The sequence below is a fragment of the Eutrigla gurnardus genome (assembly GCF_963514095.1).
Source record: "Eutrigla gurnardus genome assembly, chromosome: 8".
Classification (NCBI taxonomy): Eukaryota; Metazoa; Chordata; class Actinopteri; order Perciformes; family Triglidae; genus Eutrigla; species Eutrigla gurnardus.
Window position 1 is genome coordinate 18450061 of NC_139922.1, and position 19843 is coordinate 18469903.

General features: G+C 43.2%; 1 protein-coding gene across 3 annotated transcripts in view; it reads left to right on the top strand.

Annotated features, from left to right (window-relative positions):
• Window positions 1-19843, top strand: part of mtcl2 (microtubule crosslinking factor 2) — a 75428-nt gene that overhangs the window by 13559 nt on the left and 42026 nt on the right. For all 3 annotated transcript variants that reach the window (XM_084014586.1, XM_084014585.1, XM_084014584.1), the window contains exon 4: window positions 6327-6476. In XM_084014586.1, coding sequence (XP_083870712.1) covers window positions 6327-6476 — 150 coding nt within the window. The remainder of the gene's footprint in view (window positions 1-6326; window positions 6477-19843) is intronic.

Below are 19843 nucleotides of genomic sequence, written 5' to 3' on the forward strand. Positions count from 1 at the left end.
GTTAGTCATGGAAAATCATAATCATGCAATCAAGGTTTCCTTCATATGAAGCAGAAAATTGGTTTTGATGCCAACTTCCTGTAATGACGGCGTTTGTGCACACATACATCGCAACGTCGACGCTGACACAACATATTGTGCAGCTTAAATAAAGTTCAGAAATAAAGAGTTCAGCTGAACAGGCAGTCGATAATTCTACAGGGAGCTGCACTTTGTAAGCACATTTCATAGTTCATAAAAAAAAAAATGCAATATAAACTAGACGCCTCCAAGGTTGACTGCAAGTCTTCAGATGCTTTTCGGTTTCAGTGGAGCCGTCGGCCCCCAACATGAACCTGATTAGATCAACAACATGCAGGGCCGAGCCCCGCAGAGTGCTCGGGTAAATAAAACCGCAGATTGAAGGAGCGTCTCTGTCAGATAAACTGGTTAAGTCCGTCTTTCACGTGACAACAGCATGGCGAAAACGCCGCTCGGAATGCTTTCAACTGTAAATTAGATTTTAGAACAACTGAATCGCCTGCTGAGGTTTTCTTTTATGGGTGATGTGGTGCAATCAATTAATTTAAAGCAGAGTGGTTCTGCGTTTCCAAGAAGGTCCTGATTTCAGACCCTCATTGCCGACTGAGGCCTTTCTCAGGTTTGCATATTTCCTCCCACGCCAAGAGACATGAATGTTTCAGTAGGTGTTTGAAGCTCTTCTGCCACTGCTCTGGGGCCAGACTAGACTGGTCTCCTGGTGCTGTGTTGTTGCTGCCCACTGCACCGAAGGTGTATTTAAAGTTTAAGTCTAGAGGATACATTTATAATGCTGTGCCACTTTATGTAACGTGTCCGTTCACCTGCTTGGTGGTTGTATGACGAAATAATCCAGCTTCATCTCTGTACCTGAGAGAAGTGGGTTGAGGGAGAAATGAGCTTTTGTCAAAGAAGAAAAACTCTCTTCATTGGTCTTCAGTACATAGTTTCTTATTAGATTTTACATTAGCCACTAAAACATTAAGCTGGCTAGCTGTTACACATCTCGTTACCAGTTACTAATATGTCTTATTGCTCTCTATCCTCTGATTAAGCTTAAATATATAATATATAACATCATTATTTTTATTATCTAATATGTCTCTACATAGAGCTGACGTCTAGGCTAAAATATGGCTTTATTTTTTCTTTGGTTTTTATGTTCATTGTCCTCTTGATACACGTGTGCATTTGTACTTCTACCTCCTTGTGAGGACCTTCTTTGACATGATGATCCCCGGCCCCGAAGCACCACAGATGTTTACAAGTCTAACCCAAACTTAAACCACAAATCTACTTACACGCTAATCCTGACTCAGCCTTTTGCAGGAAGGGCCACACAAAATGTCCTCATTTAACATCAAAACTCAGTTTGATCCTCACATAGATAAGTAGGAGCACACACACACACACACACACACACACACACACACACACACACGCACACACACACACACACAGCTGTTGTGTTTCCATAACGGTCAACGTCCCTCTCTGTAGATTGTATCAGAGAGGTTTTACATACAGCCAGTAAAGTGTGTGTGTGTGTGTGTGTGTCTGTGTGTGTGTGTGTGTGTGTGTGTGTGTGTGTGTGTGTGTGTGTGTGTGTGTGTGTGTGTGTGTGTGTGTGTGTGTGTGTGTGTGTGTGTGTGTGTGTGTGTGTGCTCTCAGACCGGCTGAATAACAGGAGGAACAAGACTGGCTGTTGAACACACCAAACAGATAAAAGACACACAGTGTACATGAAAGAGATCTGTTTGATGACTTACTGCTCCTTGTTGAATGATATTACTGTTTGCCCTGTGTGTGTGTGTGTGTGTGTGTGTGTGTGTGTGTGTGTGTGTGTGTGTGTGTGTGTGTGTGTGTGTGTGTGTGGTGGAAAGGCGTGATAATCCCACAACGAAAAGCCAGCATAAAAGGGGCTCCTGTGTGTCTCTCTCCCTCTCTCCAGTTCACACACACACACACACACCCTCTCTCACTCTTTAACACTTACACACATGGACACGCACACACGTGTTCACACATCTCAGCTCTGCAGCACCCTGACTGAATGCTAATTACACCCTATAGCTCTGTTGCTGGGTGAACCCACAGCTTCAATGGCGTTAAATTCCTACACGTTTCCCTTTAACATAGAAGAACAATGCAGCATTTATTAGCAGTCAAAGGCTAACAAAGGAGCGATGAAGAGGAGGAGAAGGTTGAGACGGAGGAAGGGAGTCGACGACCTGTAAACCAGCAGTGGCGAAAGCATCCCGCTAATAAAAGCTTTTAACTATTGATGTGTCGATAAAAAATGAAACACACAGTGATAATCAATCACATGTTGTGTACGCTTCGATCCGGGAGCTTTCAGCCAACATGAGCCAACCTTTTGGTTAAAAGACCCCTGGTCGTGTTTGCTACAAGCAGGTTTATCATGTTCTTCACAATGAGAAACACACTGGTGAAAGAGTCATTTCCATAAATGGACTTCCTCGACAAAATACATCCTGGTGATCACGGTATGACATTTCCTGTTTTTTTTTTTTCACAACTGTGGAAAAGGTTTGGTTTGCACCAAAACAACTTTGTGAGGAAATACCATGGTTTGGGTTACGTTGAATACTTAATGTTAAAAGAAAGTAAAATTGTCTAAAATGGTCTTTTCTGTTGCCCGGTAGCTGTGGAGCTAAGAATGAAGACCGCCATTCTTATGATTTAGCATTTAGCATGCGGTCGTTGCTGCGTGCACTTAATTCACACATAGAGCCGATGCTGCTGCAAAACCATTATAATTTATGTACAGTTCATTGAACAGATATATAGTGTTTATTAAAAGTGCTACAATTCAGTACACAATAAGAAGAGAAGGAGCTCTTTTCATCATGGCAGCTTGGAAAACCCATAAATAACAGACGAAGTCCTCGGGAGAACGTCTTGGCTGAGGTTTGAAGTTTTCAAATTGGAGGTTGGCAGTGGAGTGTGACAGTTACAGTTTGATCTTGCGTCTTTTATCATTTCTCCTGCAGCACATTAATTTGTTGCTAACTGCCAAAATACTGTGCTGGGCATCGGTATTAACCACAGTGTTAGCGTTAAGATGGTGTGTAGCTGTGATAAGCTGAGTCGCTAATGATGGACAGAAGCATAATGACATTTTATTATGAAGCAGTGGATTGTAACCGCAATTAAAACCGGAACACAATTAGGAGGAGACACGGGGAACTATTAGGAACAATACAGCAGGTGTACAGGGAGAAGAAGAAACACACACACACACACACACACACACACACACTAAAACATGAATTGGCGTGTGGTGGAGCTCAGTGAGCCATTGGGTAGAATGAGAGTGGGCAGTACAGAGGGGCATTGTGGGACTCAGCTGCACACTGGCACTGGTTCAAACACACACACACACATACACAGATACGCTTTCATACTCTGATAAGCAGACTCATAGTAAATGCACACAATTATAAATTGTGTTTCGAGAGATTTTGCAGATGGGTAGTGAACACACACACACACACACACCGTATTGATAGAAGAGACGCATACATCAAATGTAATAACAATTGTGAGAGTATCAATTATGCCGATTCACAGTGAGATATATCTTCTCAGTGAAAACACCAGAGCTGCAGACTTGACTTTTGGATCAAGCTATCTTTATGTTTGAGAAATGAATTATTTCTTCAAGGAATTATCGATAAACTGAAGAAAAAAAAATATATTATTAGGTAACTGTACCACATAGTAAGAGTCATTTGGGCAGAAATACTCCGACTTCCAATACTCCTTCTTATCGAGCTGCTTCTTCAATGTCCCTTCATTAAGATGTCAGGTGCAAAGCAGCCTCATCTGGCCGTGTTAAAATGATTGTTCGTGTAATAAATGATTAAGGCCTACTCTCACTAATTGTTCACATAAAAGCAAAATCCATCAACGTAAAACTGTTAAATCATCAGATATAATGACTTTCTCCCACTCGATTATATCAGTGTCCAGGTTAATGGGGTCTGAGCACTTTTATGAGCTATTGAGTGAGTGATTTAACACAGACATTTGTCTCCAAAACTGGATCGATCCATTTACTTATCATCAAAGTTTAATTTCATACAATCTAATACAGCGGTTTAGAATAAAAGCCCTCATATATAGTTTTGGTGGAGCCAAAGTAATCAGCTCTTTTATCTGCACCTTTTTGATGCATTTTTTGGGATTCATGTTTTTGATAACCAAAAGGCACTGGTTAAGTGTGATAGTGGGTGGACAGCATGGAATACATGGGGGGGATTTGTTATCGTTATTCTGAAATTTCATACCGGAGAGACAGACTCTCTGGTATGAAATTTAAATTAAAATCAAGTCAACCAAAAGTTTCTGAGTTTCTGTAGGTCTGAACAACAAAAAGGACCACAAATATTATTTATTAGAAAGATTTCTCTTGTGATGATCTGCTATTTCGCCTGTGCATACAATTAAAGTCGTCTTTGACATGGGTTACATAATAACATTTTCCCTGAAACATTTGTTCTAATACATAATTTCCAATGTTCAAAGACAGTTTAATCATAATCTGGGTCATTAAGTATTGAACTCACAATCAGAATATATAACTACAGACACAAATTCAGTATGAATAACATAAACACATTCTGCCAGTAGAAATCCAGAATGCAGGTTGTAAAATGACCATCATTAAGGCTCAGCTTATGAGGTTTTATGCCGTTTTTATCGTTGTTCAGTTCCTACAAGTCTTCAGGCAATATTTCTTAGACAAAAAAACCCATCCAAAATGTCCTCTGCTGGTCTAAACACTGTAAAACGAGGAAGAAAGAAATGAACACTTGGTTTAATATTGGTTTCCGGTGTTTTCTATAACACAAACACTTCATGTGCCAAAAATCTATTAATGAAAACCGAAAACAATAACTGAAGCAAACAATGTCATTAAGTGTTTGTTGGTGTTCTTGCCTCATAATCAAGTTATTGTAACTCCACTAGACCATGATGCAGTTGTCAGATGGGAGTTTTTTTTGTAATTGTTTTGTTTTCTGTTTTCACATCACACTCCAGGGAGCTGACTTTGTCCCAGTTTGACTCTTTGACTTTAGAAACTTTTAATGAATAAACCCCCTCAGGGGGAAACGATGAGACTCTCACAAGGTCACGTCATGTATAAAAGATCAGTTCCTGCCAGAGTGGCATTCATTATCTTTTTACTCTTTTAGATTAAAAGACAAAAAAAAGTTGACACACTTTGTAGACTCAGCATTTAACTGGTCCTGTTTACACTGGCAGCGTTCCTAGAGCTATTTGATGCTCGGAAACCGGAATTTAATGAAGGATCTCTTTTACCTGAAGAGAGATTAACAACATGAAAACAAATCTTCTAAGCAGTATCCCATGGCAACAGTTAAAAAGGTTAACCTAAGTTCTGCTTACATGGAAATGACTCGATATTAAAGGAGTCATCACCTGGAAATCGCAATTTCTCTTGTTAAAACATGCATATCTGTGTTTGACCTCAGTTGAAACTTGCCTGAAAGGCTGGAGTTTGAAAGTGGCGCCGTTTTTTCGCTTCTGCTCTTTTTCCGAACAGGAATAGCACACAAGGGTGTGCATTCCTAAAGCACGAGATTTTGATTCTGCGCCTTCGGTGACGTCACCGTGGCGGCTACTTGCATAAGCCCACCCCTCTTTCACCACCCAACCCCGCCCCGTCCGCTACCTGAAATCGCCGAAGCGCCGCCATTATGTTTTGGAGTCTGCATGCAGGCAAGCCCCCCCGGCTCTGTCCTTCCTGCGGCGAATCAACGCGCGCCTCATTACATATTATACAATGCACATCCGGACCAGTCAAAACCTCGCGCGTAATCTCGCGTGATAAAATCGCGGTACGAAAAAGGGTCAGAACAAGCTCAATGTTTGATTAAATTTTTTTTTTTTTTTTCTAATAAGTTTTACGAATTGATCCAAAGCGATCCAAGGGGGGCTGGATACGTATAAAACCAGGTGATGACTCCTTTAAACAAAACTTGGAATTCTTCTTCGTTTTCTCTGAATTGTGTGTGTAAATCATTTAAGGACTGTGTTTCCAAGTGTGTGAACCTTTTAGTTATTAAGTGTCTTTTATGCATCTTTACAGCAGACAATAAAGTTGCGCTACTTCGGTCATTCCAACCAGGTAGCTCAAGCTAACAAACGATAAAGCCACTTACAAAAGAACTTGCAAAATAATGAATCCACGCAGTTAGCACTAATTATTGTAAGAAATCCTGAGCTAAATTTCCTCTCTTCCCTTTCCCCCGTCTCAGGTGGCGAAGGACGTGTCCATCCGCCTCCACAGCCAGCTGGACAGCGTGGAGAAGAAGAGGAGTCGTCTGGACCAGGAGAACGAGGAGCTGAGGGTGCGACTGCAGGACTTGGAGGTCGCCAAACAGGTCCTGCAGCAGGAGATTGACAAGGTAGGATCTGAATCTGATGACGGCACTGTACACTGGGTGTTTGGCCATCAATAAATATGTGAATTATTTGATGGAGCTGGAAGGTAGTCAGTACAGTTATTTGTTTGGAGGATTGGGTTTTCTGTGTGCCAGTAAACAGCATTTGTTTGTGTCGTCTTAGCAATGGCGGTATTCTTCCAATTCACTGCTGTGCTAGAGATGATTTCTGTGGTCGAGAGTATGTCTATTTGAGTTTGGGCCATCCCGGATATTTTGGCGAAAGATTGCGGTTCAGGCAGATCCGTGTTGAGCCTGTTTGTCCTTTTGGTCTTTTGAGGAAAACGGTGTTTGCTGCTCTCAGTTTGCCTGCGAGCATCAGGAGAACCGCCACTGTTCTCCTCTAGTGTTGATTTCATTTCTGCCGCTCTGCTGTCACTCCAGGACCTTTTTGGTTTTACCAAGTGTAGCCACTAAAACACTGCAATGAAAAGGGAGAATATGATTTGATGTCAGGGCCAGTTGATGTGAAAATAAATGGAACGGAGTTGGCATTGCACTCCTTTGAAAGGAAAACAAATTAAGCGATGTTGGACCCAGAGCTTTTAGCAAGATTACCCATAAACAAGGCCCCGTCTCTCCACCATGTTCTCTCTCTCTCTCTTGCTCCTATTCATTGTCTGGTTGGCTGACGGGCTGAGGCTCCCTTGGCAAAGGACCAGGTCCCTGATGTGGGTCAGGGTGGGATGGATGGCTGGCCTCGCTTGGCAGGAGATCTGGTTCTGTCTGCTCTGGACATATAATTGCCAGTGTGCTGTGTGTGGACGGCTTGGGAGATGGCTGAGAGGGACGCTCAACGTGTCCCCATGTCAACTTTACAGCAGTTTATTGGCCGAAACGGTTTTGTTGCCTTTCTCATCTTCTTATGAATTGAATATTGAATATTGAATATGCATTCTAGCCATAGTGACCCAATGAGATACCAGCAGATACTTCACTTCCTCCTCCAACCATGCTGTGTTGATATTTTTATCTCGCGTTCATAGCAAAATAATCCTCTTTTAATCAGTGTTGAATAATTGATGCATTGACCTCAACGTTGTCAAATGTTGTACATTTGTTGAAATTCTCCAGCCGGTTGATTGGATTATGTGTTTTGCGTTTGAATTGGCTAAAAAAAAAAAGAAGAAAAGTCTTCTGAATAATTTGACAATACTAGATATTTGTCAATAAACGCTGGTTACTTGAGCATTTCTTCTGCGATCATCCGCCGCAGATGCATTGGAGGGAAAAAAGCTGGCGAGAAGCAAGAATGAATTGTGAATTCACAACACATTATCGGTGCCGCCAAAACTGCTGAGCGGAGTTTCTCCAAAGTGTAATCGACGTAGCTGAACTCAATGTCAGCTGTGGATGCAACGGAATTTTAAGCTCGGCACTTTGATGTTTCTTAACCGAACGCTCCTTGGGAGTTGTAGCTGACGCTCCCGTCTCAGGTTTGGATGTACATGTGCTTGCTTTGACTTTTTTTTTAATCAAAGAACCAGATCTTTTCTAAGGCGGGTCTTAACTTTTGGACTGACGATTGCCGGCTGCTGATTGACCACGTAACCACAGAGCTCTGTTTCATATGCACACAGTCTGCTGAGGGCTTCTCGAGTTGTTTGACAAACGCGGTTTCATAAGCCGTGTTGAGTGATCTCACCCTTCAGTGGAGGAGATTCTTCACTGCACATCCCGATTCAGGCAGCCATGTTTGTCCAGAGAAATAAGAAGGACAGGAAATGGACCTTTAGATAGAGACAAGGATGGAGATGCGCATGATGATGCAACGTGGGTACAAAAAGACAAACAAACTGCACAAACAAAAAGGCGGAGAGGCGGTAGAACCCACAGACAACAAAGGCTTTGGGGATTCACAGGTGTGAAGGAGGCTTGTGAATTATTGATCGGGTCCGGGTGGCGGCTGCAGGCTCCAAGTCTGCACTTGTATCGATATTCTTTGCAAAGCAGAGCCATGCGGTGTAGGGCTAGACCTTTATTCTGCTGCTGCAGGCTGTCCCTATTTCCCTGGGAACTTGAGAGGGATTTGTTTCTGCAAACCTAACACTCTGCTTTGTACAAAAACGATTTGTACACTTTACACATAAATGTGCACGTTAACACACCATTATGTTTACCATCCTATGGGTAAAGAGACAATCAACGCAATTAAATCCAGGTGAAGGGGGGTGTTCCCTCTCTCTCTCTCTCTCTCTCTCTCTCTCTCTCTCTCTCTCTCTCTCTCCCTCCCTCCCTTTTTATTATCACCTTCTCTCCTGCTGCTCCCACAGAGACCCAGAGGAATGCTGATGCAGGGATTTCTTTATCCCGTCTCCCTCCCCTTTCAAAATCGCCTCCCCTGTCCGTCTCCTCCTCCTGTCCTCCCCCTCTCATCGCCCTCCCCCATGCCAAAGCCTTCACTCCCTCTCTCACTCATACCTCACCATTTTTGTCTTCCTCCCCCTCCTCTGGTCTCTCTCTTCTCCTCTGCCGCTGTCTTCGGCAAAACCATCCATGCATTCATTCCAGCTGTTTGACCTTTGAACGATGCAAGGTCAGAGTTGATGGAGGCTGGGGGGGGGGGGGGGGGGGGGGGGGGGGGGGATTGATTGAAGGATTGGTGGGGGAGATAATGACGCTGAATTTGATGTTTTGGGGGATTGGAGGTTGAAGTCTTGTGAATTCCAGCATCCTTTTAGAAAACAAGAGAAGCACCTGTACTGGTGTTCCTGAGTCCCAGTGCTCCTGTACTGGTTCTCCTGAATCCTAGTGCTCCTGTACTGGTGCTCCTGACTCCTAGTGCTCCTGTACTGGTGTTGCTGTACTGGTGCTCCTGACTCCTATTGCTCCTGTACTGGTGCTCCTGAGTCCCAGTGCTCCTGTACTGGTGCTCCTGACTCCTATTGCTCCTGTACTGGTGCTCCTGAGTCCCAGTGCTCCTGTACTGGTGCTCCTGACTCCTAGTGCTCCTGTGCTGGTGTTCCTGAGTCCTAGTGCTCCTGTACTGGTTTTCCTGAGTCCTAGTGCTCCTGTATTGATGTTCCTGAGTCCCAGTGCTCCTGTACTGGTTTTCCTGAGTCCTAGTGCTCCTGCACTCGATGATGAGGGATGTGAAGTGGAAGGACAAAAAGCAGTTGGTTCGTTGGTTGGTTGAACTGGGAAACATTCCCCAGAGGGAGAGAACAGGAGGATTTAACAGAGAACAAAGGGGGGAGACACTGAACAGTGGAAGAGGGAAATTATACAGTAGGGGAGAGAGAAAAAGAGAGGTTGTGGAGAGGGGGACTGTACCATGTGGGGTCTTTAAAGGAGGGCTGGCAGACTTGGAGATAACGGCCTTAATTGAAAAAGGAAAAATGACTTGAGGGTGAAGGGAAAATGCAGCATGTCACTCACTGGGTTTTCTTTTTTCAGTCTGTTTTCGTCTTTTTCTTCTTTCTTTTCCAGCCTGTGCTCTTTGCTTCTCTCACCACCTCTCTGCATGGGTTGCAGTCCCATGTTTCCCCTGAAGGTCATTTATTCAAGAGGTTTCGTCTGTGTGTGTTTGATCGCATGCTGATTTAGAGTTAGTCCATTTCGGATGATAAGGTCACTCTCTGCTTGTGCTCATAAACATTAATTATTGGTCGACACTAGCTGATGTAAGCGATATCATATTTTGTTTTTCCAGGAAGAAAAACATTTGTTTTGTGTCTCTTTATGCATACATTGTTAAATAGGTGCACAGTATGAGCGGGGATGTGATTAAAAGGGTTAAAAGGGCATTTTTCATTTCAGCTTGACTCAATGTTATAATATAATATATATAATGTATAGTTTGTGTTCAATAAAGTGCCCTTTAGAGTTCCCACAACATGCAGAAAAAAAGTGTTGTCAGTAGAGTGCACACTAGCTTTTGCTAAAGGGTGGAGGGTACATAGAGTGTTTCAATCTCTCTCACTCTCTCTCGCTCTCTCTCTCTCTCTCTCTCTCTCTCTCTCTCTCTCTCTCTCTCTCTCTCTCTGTTGTATTCCCCAGTTACTGCTGGAGGAAACTGTTCCCTGTTATTTCTGACTTTCAGGAAGTGCTGCCTATTGTTTGTAGTGAGCTGAGGGATGTGGTGCAAGGGTAGACTCTGCAGTGTGCATTTATAAGTGTGTGTGTGTGTGTGTGTGTGTGTGTGTGTGTGTGTGTGTTTTCTTCCTGAAATTGAAGACGGGGCGTTCACTCACATGCATGTTAGCCTGCAGTGGGTGTTCATGTCCATGCCGACACTGAGCGTGTTTATTCCAGCATGTGTGCAGAGCTGGCAGCATGGGGGTATTTAATGCAATAAAAAAAGAATGTGGGATTCGGGGGTTAATGGAAGGTCAGTCAAGCTGTAAAGTTAGTGTGGCGATTTGAGGGTAAAACCAGAGTGTTTATATTTGAGGCCTCAATTAACCTGTTGAACCTGCTGAAGCTGTTTTCACTCCGGTTTTTACAAACTCAGCACAGTCAGAGGATGGATGAGGCTTCATCAATCGCAGGGTGAAAAAATCCAATTAAAGAAATGGTAGCAATTAAGAACCTTTTTCATTATTGAAGAGAAGAAAAGACATTAACTTTTTTCCTTCCAGTTTTAAATTGTATTTATTTGTAAACAACTGATTGACTGGCCAGTCAAACTCGATTGGCCCCTCGGGCCGCCGGTTGAATAGGCCTGCAGTAGAGTATCGCTCGGCCATTGGCTCAAGTCTCTTTTCCCCTCAACATCTACTTTTCTGCAGCACGCTGCTTCCCGTGTTAATCCCCCGCAGTCCATCTCAGACCAACCAAAGCACTGTGCTGTCTATCGGGACACAAGTGTCGTTAAATGGGTCAGAGCATCAAAGCAGCCCCCGGTCTAAACTTAGCGTTATCTGGGTCAGATTGATTGATTAGGGTGAAGCTGGAAGAACAGAGAGGGAAATCAGCCCCATAACGTCCAACACCTCACCGGAGATGGGACGGGGGCTTAGAGAAGAAGAAATAAGCAATTCTTTTGTTTAAATTACAGCTGCAATAATCACAAAACTGTAGCGTGACTGTAGAGGATATTGATAGAAATGATCAATGAAAATATGTTTTTTTTTTGCGTGAGGATAAGCTAGGTAAGCATGGAGACGGAGCAAGGGAGTCATCCAGAGTAGAGAGAGAGAGAGAGAGAGGAGTGATATATGGAGAGAGATAACAGTAGATACAGGCAAGACTAAGATGAGTGATGGATGATGAATGGAAAGAGATAAAGAGTAAGAATACATTCAGAGTGAAGCTGGCAGGTAGAAAGTGATGTGTATATACAAGGAGACCGAAAGAAGAGGTATGAGGAAGAAAAATACATATGGAGGGATATAACAAAAGGAGAAGGAAAACACACGAAGGCATACAGAAATGGAGTCAACAAACCCATACATATGAGAAACAAATGTCAGGGGAAAGAAAGGAAGAAAGAAGAGGGAAGTCAGGGGAAGACAAAGGGAATCTTGCCGGTAGCATTTCTGGGTTGACAGGTACACACACACACACACACACACACACACACACACACAGAGCGAGTGAGTGGGAGAGCAGTGCAAGGACAAAGAAGAAAGAATATTACATATTTTCTACTCCCTTTTATATCAAGCTTAGCACACACATTTACCACCATGTCAACTTAACAGATTTCTTCTGAGAGGTGTTTTGGTTATTTAGTCTCAGACAATCTCAGTCTCATCTCAGTCTCATCCCAACACAAAGACAAGAAATCAGCCCGTACTTCAGCCCAGAAACTTAACTGTGCAGCCTCTCATCATTTTCCCGCCGCCAATTATATTTGGTTTTCTTTTGTTCAACGCGACGCCTCTTCGACGTGACAATGCTGAGATGATTAGCACTGTTTGCCTCATGTTCACTCTCCTTGCTGCCAATATTTGTGTTCAGTTTTTCAACAGTTGAGCATCTTTTAGCGACCTGGAGGGGCTGCAGAGGTAATTTCATGGCTCAGTAGCTGGAACACGAGTGTGTCTGAGATGCCCCACGTTCCTGAAGGGCCGTGAACTGTTCAAGTCACTGATGGAGAGACTGTGTTGGAAGACTGGGGAGTAATAACACTGTAAAATCATGAGAGGGAAGGGAAAGAAGAGAGGACGAGGAGTACAAAGAGGGAGGTAGGGTAGATGTAAGGATCCCTAGAGGAAAGAATTAATGTGTAGGCACCATTCAGTAATAGAAAGCCCCTAGGGAAGGGGGGAGGAGAACACCACCATCTTTTCCAACATGTCTTCATTGCTTGTTTTTCTGCCCAATTGTCTAATAAACCCCAATAAAATCCAGAGACAATCCATTGTAATCATATAAAACATTGAAATCTTCACATTTGAGAAGCTTGAACCAGAGAATGGTTGGCATCATAGATAAATAATTTACTTAAATGTACAAATTTACTGTCAAAATTGTTGTCAGAATTTATCGATCAGGTATTGATGAACTCGGCAGGATGTGCTGTGAGTTTGGAGGCAATTAGAACAAAAAAAGAAAGAGAAACAGGTCGGCGTCCATGTGCAGAAATGCCGTTTTCTGACCTACTTCTGAATGACATTAAAAGCGGTAGTAAAATACTCAATAAAAATGCTCACCTTTGGCTGCGGGACACTTTATTTGAGTGCTAACGCATCACCAGAAAATGACTCGTAACAGCTGCTGTTACAAGACTGTTACATGATGTAAACGTCATCTGTCTGAAATGTCGCCCCGTTGGGAGCTGAGGGGAACGTGGCTTCCTTCAACTGGGTTTGAAAACACACATCTGCAGAATCTCCCAAACACACACACTTGTTGATTTCATTGAGGGACGCAGCTTCTGGTTGATTGTGACAGAACAGAACAACTCAAACGTTGGAAACATCAACAACATAGTTGCTACCACGTTTTCTCTGGAGCAGGTGGAATATTAAAAACTTCAGATTGCAAATGTGAATATGAAGAAAAATTCATAATAAGTCTGGTGTTTGCCATATTATTTTTATTGACATAACAGCGTTTTTTGGGCTTCTGTTTTCTCAGATTTCTTATTTTTTTAATAACCACATCATGAAATGAAAAACAACAATCTGTCCCGTAATCTAGATTTGATTAACCTGAGCTGTAAAGACGTTACCATGGCGAATTCCTCCTCGAGTGTGAGCTCAGCAATTCCCCTGCCTTCGATTGCATCTACATGCGATATTCCTCCATGTTTGCGCCACATGAATCAAGAGCAGGGTGTGAAGGATGGATTCAGAGGGCAGATGGATGGAGGTTAGATGGAGAGTAGATACACTCGATGATGGATGGCGAGCTTAAGGCGGCGTGTCTGTATGTCTAAACAGGACAAAATGGAATCGAGTGGCGGATGGGGAGGGGAAAAGGGGGAGGAGAGAGAGAAAAGGAACGCAGCGGGTGAACAGACAGAGGCGGTTGTTGAAGGACAATACTGGTGAGGGATTCTCTCTCTCTCTCTCTCTCTCTCTCTCTCTCTGTTGCTGTCGTCCATTAAAAGGTCTGCAGCTGTTAAAAGCTGGATGGAGTGCAGATTATCTCACCTACTGAATGGGGGACAACTGGGCTTCACTAAAAAGGTTCCACTCTGGTCTCTGTTGGGAATCATTGTGTCTGAGATGAAACACAAACACACACACACACACACACACACACACACACACACGCACACACACACACACACACACACACGCACGCACACACACACACACACACACACACACGTGTGATTATCTATTGATTTTCCATACAGTCTGGACTATATAGATCCAATTTTGCTGCACTGAGATTGTGCTTCACTTTCCTTTGTGTGTGTGTGTGTGTGTGTGTTCATATGAAGGTATAATTGTGTGTCTGCTGATAGGCCCCCTGCATGTGTGTCACTGTGAAGCTCTCGGCTCATGAATTATACATGAATCCTACCCCCTGATGTCGGTGGTGATCTGCTCAGCAGACCGTTTATACTGCTACTGTACTGGCTCTGCTGTCTGAGAACAAACACAGGACCACTACAGTACCAGTAGGACAACATTGCTGGCTCCATCTGTCTCTTACAGGCCTGTCTTTCAGCTTTTAAACTCATCAGGACAGTTACAGAGTAGTAGTTTCTTACGGAAGACATTTTGACAGGACCTCTGCATATATTGTTAAAAAGTTGCACGACATGAGCGATGTCCTAAAAGGGATAAACATGTTTTTTTTTTTTTTTTCAGCTCGACTTTAAAGGTATATGTTGTCACATATGTATTATTAATTACGGCATTAACACGTTGCCCATCCTCTCCAGCACTAGCTATAAATCTGAAGAATGAAACATTCTTTATTTTTTATTGTTTCATGGTTACATTCAAAAGCACAAATAAATCGCCCAACCTCCTCACAAACCTGCGGAAAGGTGCAGGGTTTTGAATGGCTTCATCCTGCTGTGGCCTGTCTGCTCTCCCTGTCTGAGGCTCGGTGGCGAGAAACTATTTTATTCACATTTGGGCTGTGTATAAAAGATTACACCAATGTGACTGCATCCGTAGTGGGCAGATTATTATTCTGTTACGTGTGCTTGATTTTCTTTTGTCCAGTAATGGATAGGGGCACAAACTCAATCCCATTTCACTGTGACATTTATGAATTTTTTCGAGTGTTGTCATGAATTAAACCTATGCCGGGATGATTATTCCACCTGTCTGCGGTCTCACTGCTTTCTCACTGCCGAGCAGATAAAGGAGGAGGCTGGAGGCGGCTGAGCTCAAATCAATAGAGGCATTTAAATGTTTTAAAAGGATAGAGTGCCTTTGAATTTAATGGCTTCACAGTTCGCCAAGTGTAAAGGCCTAGTTTTCCAATGAGCTCCTCTGGTATGGAGCCGTGAGAACAAAACCTGAACACCATTAGTCAGCAGCCTTAAATCGGTTCTCTTTTGTGGTTGTGATGCGTTTTTGTATTAGAGTTAAGTTTCAGTAGGATTTCGTAATGCCATACCCCTTAAGCTCCAATTGAATTCAGACATAAAAATTCATTAAATCCCCAGTGTTCCAGTCAAACTTCTTCTCTCTGCTCCCCATGTTGAACAGGCACGTGAGCAGAAATTCTCCACATTCAGATCCAGTATCCACCAGGTCTTGTTCTTGGAGGTCTGCCCTATGTCTTCATTAGAACATTACAGTTGTCATTGTCTTTTCAATTTGATGAGACAAACGACGGCTATTGCAGTGATTCATGACGCTGTGAGGGTGATGGATGAAGTAATGGATTTGGTCATTCGCTGATATTACCTCACAGTAACGGTGGCTCTACAGACATTTCAGGTGTCAGGTATTAATCTATGTATCCAATACCAGTCCAATCCAAGGCCTTTAAAGGCCAATTGGTGGGATTTTTCACTGGAGAAACTCTAAACTCCAAAAAACAGCTGGAGGGCAAATATTTTACAATGACTCAGCATTTAAGGCTTCATTCTTCTTTGTGTAGACCAGCCAGTCCCAGCGTCCAGGTATTAGGGTTGTAGGCCAGTATAGTTCTGGTAATCGTAGCCCCCTTATAACATCTAATCTAATATGAAAGGCAAGCATATTTATTGCATTTATTATGCATTTATTTGGTCTCATTTATATGTAACATGTGTATATATGGAAAAGGAAGTAAAAATGATAATGCCTATTGGCAATTAATGCCTGAACTGGGTCGTGAGGATTTGTCATTTTCTTAAAGTTGGTTCCCCAGAAAGAAAAGTTTGGGAAACACTGCAGTAGACTGCTGTAGTGAGGTCATTATCTTCTCCTGTTAGTTTGCACCACAGCCAGGAATTTGGAGACATTGCCCCAAATAGACCTCCACGTGGAGGAAATCACCCTTCAGCAGTGCTGTAGGATGAGGAACTTTCTGTTCCACATGGACTTCATGTTATTTCTCTCGAGGTAAAAACCACGTCTTGTTTCCATCATGGAAATGAGGTTTGTAGGCTGAGGATGGAGGTTTCTGAACGTGACCTCTGTTGTGTATTGAAGTGACTCTGCTATGGCAACACTCGGCTGCATGAAACCACAGAGAGGAGATAATAAGCATAGGCTGCAGCAGGACATTTGTAAAACATGCATGTAGGAAGGCTCACAGTGTGTGTGTGTTTCCTTTTCTTCTCCAAATATCCATCCCACAACCTCCTTCGCTGTTTTTCTTCTTTCTTTCCCACCTTTCTTTCTTTCCTCTCCTTCTTTTTGTTTCCTTTCCTCCTTCCCTCTCCTCCTCCTGCTTCCTTCCCTCCATCGTCCTCTTCCTGGTCCCAAAGCGAGGCTGTGTGACATCATCACTGCGCTGCCGGCCCGTGTTGTGATGTGGAAGTGGAGACGTGGAAAATGAGTAGCTGGCACCTCCCGCTGTTGCTCGTCTGGCTGCACCGCGGTTACCATGGCTACAATGCCGGTGTCGCATGTTGCTATGGTTACCCTGCTAGTATGATGTCCCACAGCGGCTGTAAGCCCGGCGGTGGAAGAGAGAGGCACTGATTGACTGTTTAATGTCGGAGAGAAGATTCAGCCCTGAATAGATTGTACTGTTGGTTGGTTAATTTTGTTTACGGTTCTGTTAATAATTTAACGTTCATAGACATGAGATTTTTTTTGTTTTTTTGCAGCTGTACAAGTTACGAGCCCACTTTAAAGAGCTATATTAGACATGAAGCTTTTTTGTTTGTTTTACATCATTTACTTTATCGTCCAAATTGGAGTCTTAATGAGGAGCAAATGCTGAAGGGGGGGAAAGCTGCCTGAAGGGATTCACTGCTGGACGTCTCCCTTATTATCCACACACACTGAATTGTGTCTGCACCAATATAAAAGGCCTTTTATTCTCTAAATGTACTTACCGTATGTTAAAATAATTAAAAACCTACTTTCTGTTGCAATAAAAGTAGAATATGATTGACGTACATGCACACATACGTGTAATATTCACTTCAGATACTGAACCGTGGAGGAGCGAATTATGTAATTGGGGCGGAGTAATAGTTGGACAGTTAAAACGGCCTCTGTGGTGCTATTATTATTACGATTCTCCTTCATCCTTTTATGTTCCTGGCTGCGGCTTCTTGATAGCGGAGCTCCTGAAGCTGCTGCCCCGGGCCTGTTGTAAGGGGAAGAGCTACGAGTCGACGGAGATGATCTCCTGATGTGACATCATAGTATTCCAGTGACACGGTTTCACGGCTCCTACGCCCGTGTTGCATAATTGATAATAATAATCTGTGCACAACGTTAGTGTTCTTCCACTCTACGCTCCTCCATCCCACAAATCAGGAAGGCTACGTTCTAGTGGGAAATAGGAAGTGAGGCATCACTGATATTGATTTTAGTATTTATGGTGAAAGGTTTCTAAATGTGTTTTTAGTGAAGAGTTAGTACTATCAGTATGTTTCTGTCTAAGAGGCGTTCATCTGATTTGTTGTAAAATACACAAGAGAAGCAGGAACATTGTTCTCTGTAAATCCAACATAACAGCTTAGAGATTGTCCAGAATGGTCCATGGTTGCTGCCTGTATTGATTAGTAGATACTGGTTTGTATTCATCTTCTGTGCCATAAAGAATGTGCTAATTTAAGTCACCAAACAAAATGCTATTTGGCGAAATGCATACTTTTACTATCAGAATCATTATATCTTTGGTGAGTATTAGAAGTAATCTGCTCCATCAAATGCAGACATGCTGCTAACTGGGACAGTAAAACTGTGTTCAGTGGTTCTTTCATAACAGACATTGTGGTGTCAAATGTTCATGGAAACGGTTTAAACTGGACGAAACCTTGAGCAGAAACGGCTATTATTTCTATTACTGCTTTATCTATCTATCTGTACATTTAATCTGTGTTTTTCTAAACCAGTGAATTATGTAACTGGGCTGGATGGACCGGAACAAACCCACATTATCTCTCTGCCCTCCTCGTTCGCTCCCGTTGCTTTGATAATACTGATGATTAGGTTACATAAAAGATGCTGAATGGCTGCGACGGTCTTTTCAGTTCAGATCAGGAGGAAGAGCCGACGCCGAAGTTTTTTTTTTGTTTGTTGTTTGTTGTTCCATCTGCCTGCGTGAGGCGGCGTTCGCTGCGTCATGTTCGGTTTGAAAAGTGAGTTGAAATCTTAGTGGGGATCAAATCAAGACAGACATTTATCACCAACTAAAACCTCCCATTTGGATTCAGACTGTGTGTGGCGGCACTGAAATATGACCTGATGTAAAAAAATTAAAAAAACTCTGAGTTACTGTGGCAGCTTATCTCATCTTGTCCTTCCTGTCACTATGTAAAGCTTCCTTGGTCCCTTGAAAGGGGTTATATAAATACCAGTTGTTATTATTATTGCTGCATTTAAGACTGAATGTTCACGATTTTTGTGATATATGCAAAGACACATTACTGTCCAGTTAATGGGGCACAAATATGTGCCCCATTAAGTTTAATGTGTAAGTTTTACTGTTTCCGGGGCGCGTCCCAATTTTAATGGTGTTGTACCTGAGCCAATGAGCATTCAGTTCAGGCTATGCCATTTTAATTTGTATTGCTTTATCATTTATACAGAGCACCGCTGCTTAAAAGTGGAGCAGCATTAATTAACAGAAAAAAACAGTTGAAAACAGTTGCTTATATGTAAAATCATCAGTTACGAGATACCAAAAACAAATGTGTGCTTTTTACATTCCCAGTATTATAATCATTGTAATTATTGTATTCGTTTGCACAATAGCAGAAAGCTAGAGGGCATCGTTATATAATGTTAGCTTTGTGGCTATCGCTGTCAGAGGATGCGATAATGAGCCTTAACCAGTCATTCAGTGCAGAAACAATCACCGGCTGGTTAATGGGGCAGAATGGAGCCGAGCTCGACTGAGCAGAGAAGAGGAGCTCTAATGTAATCACACACAGACTGACTGCTTGGTCGCGATGGGAAGAAATATAGAGGGATCATTATGTGATGGCCCCGGTGGCGGCGGGACTGATTGTGCAACTGGCTGAAGAGGAACGGGACTTCAAGGGTCCCAGTGTTAACAACTGTGGGGAGGGGAAGGGAGAGGAGACGAGGAGGGGAGGGGAAGGGAGAGGAGACGAGGAGGGGAGGGGAAGGGAGAGGAGACGAGGAGGGGAGAGGAGAGGAGGGGAAGGGAGAGGAGACGAGGAGGGGAGAGGAGGGGAAGGGAGAGGAGACGAGGAGGGGAGAGGAGAGGAGGGGAAGGGAGAGGAGACGAGGAGGGGAGAGGAGATGAGGGGAAGGGAGAGGAGACGAGGAGGGGAGAGGAGGGGAAGGGAGAGGAGACGAGGAGGGGAGAGGAGGGGAGGGGAAGGGAGAGGA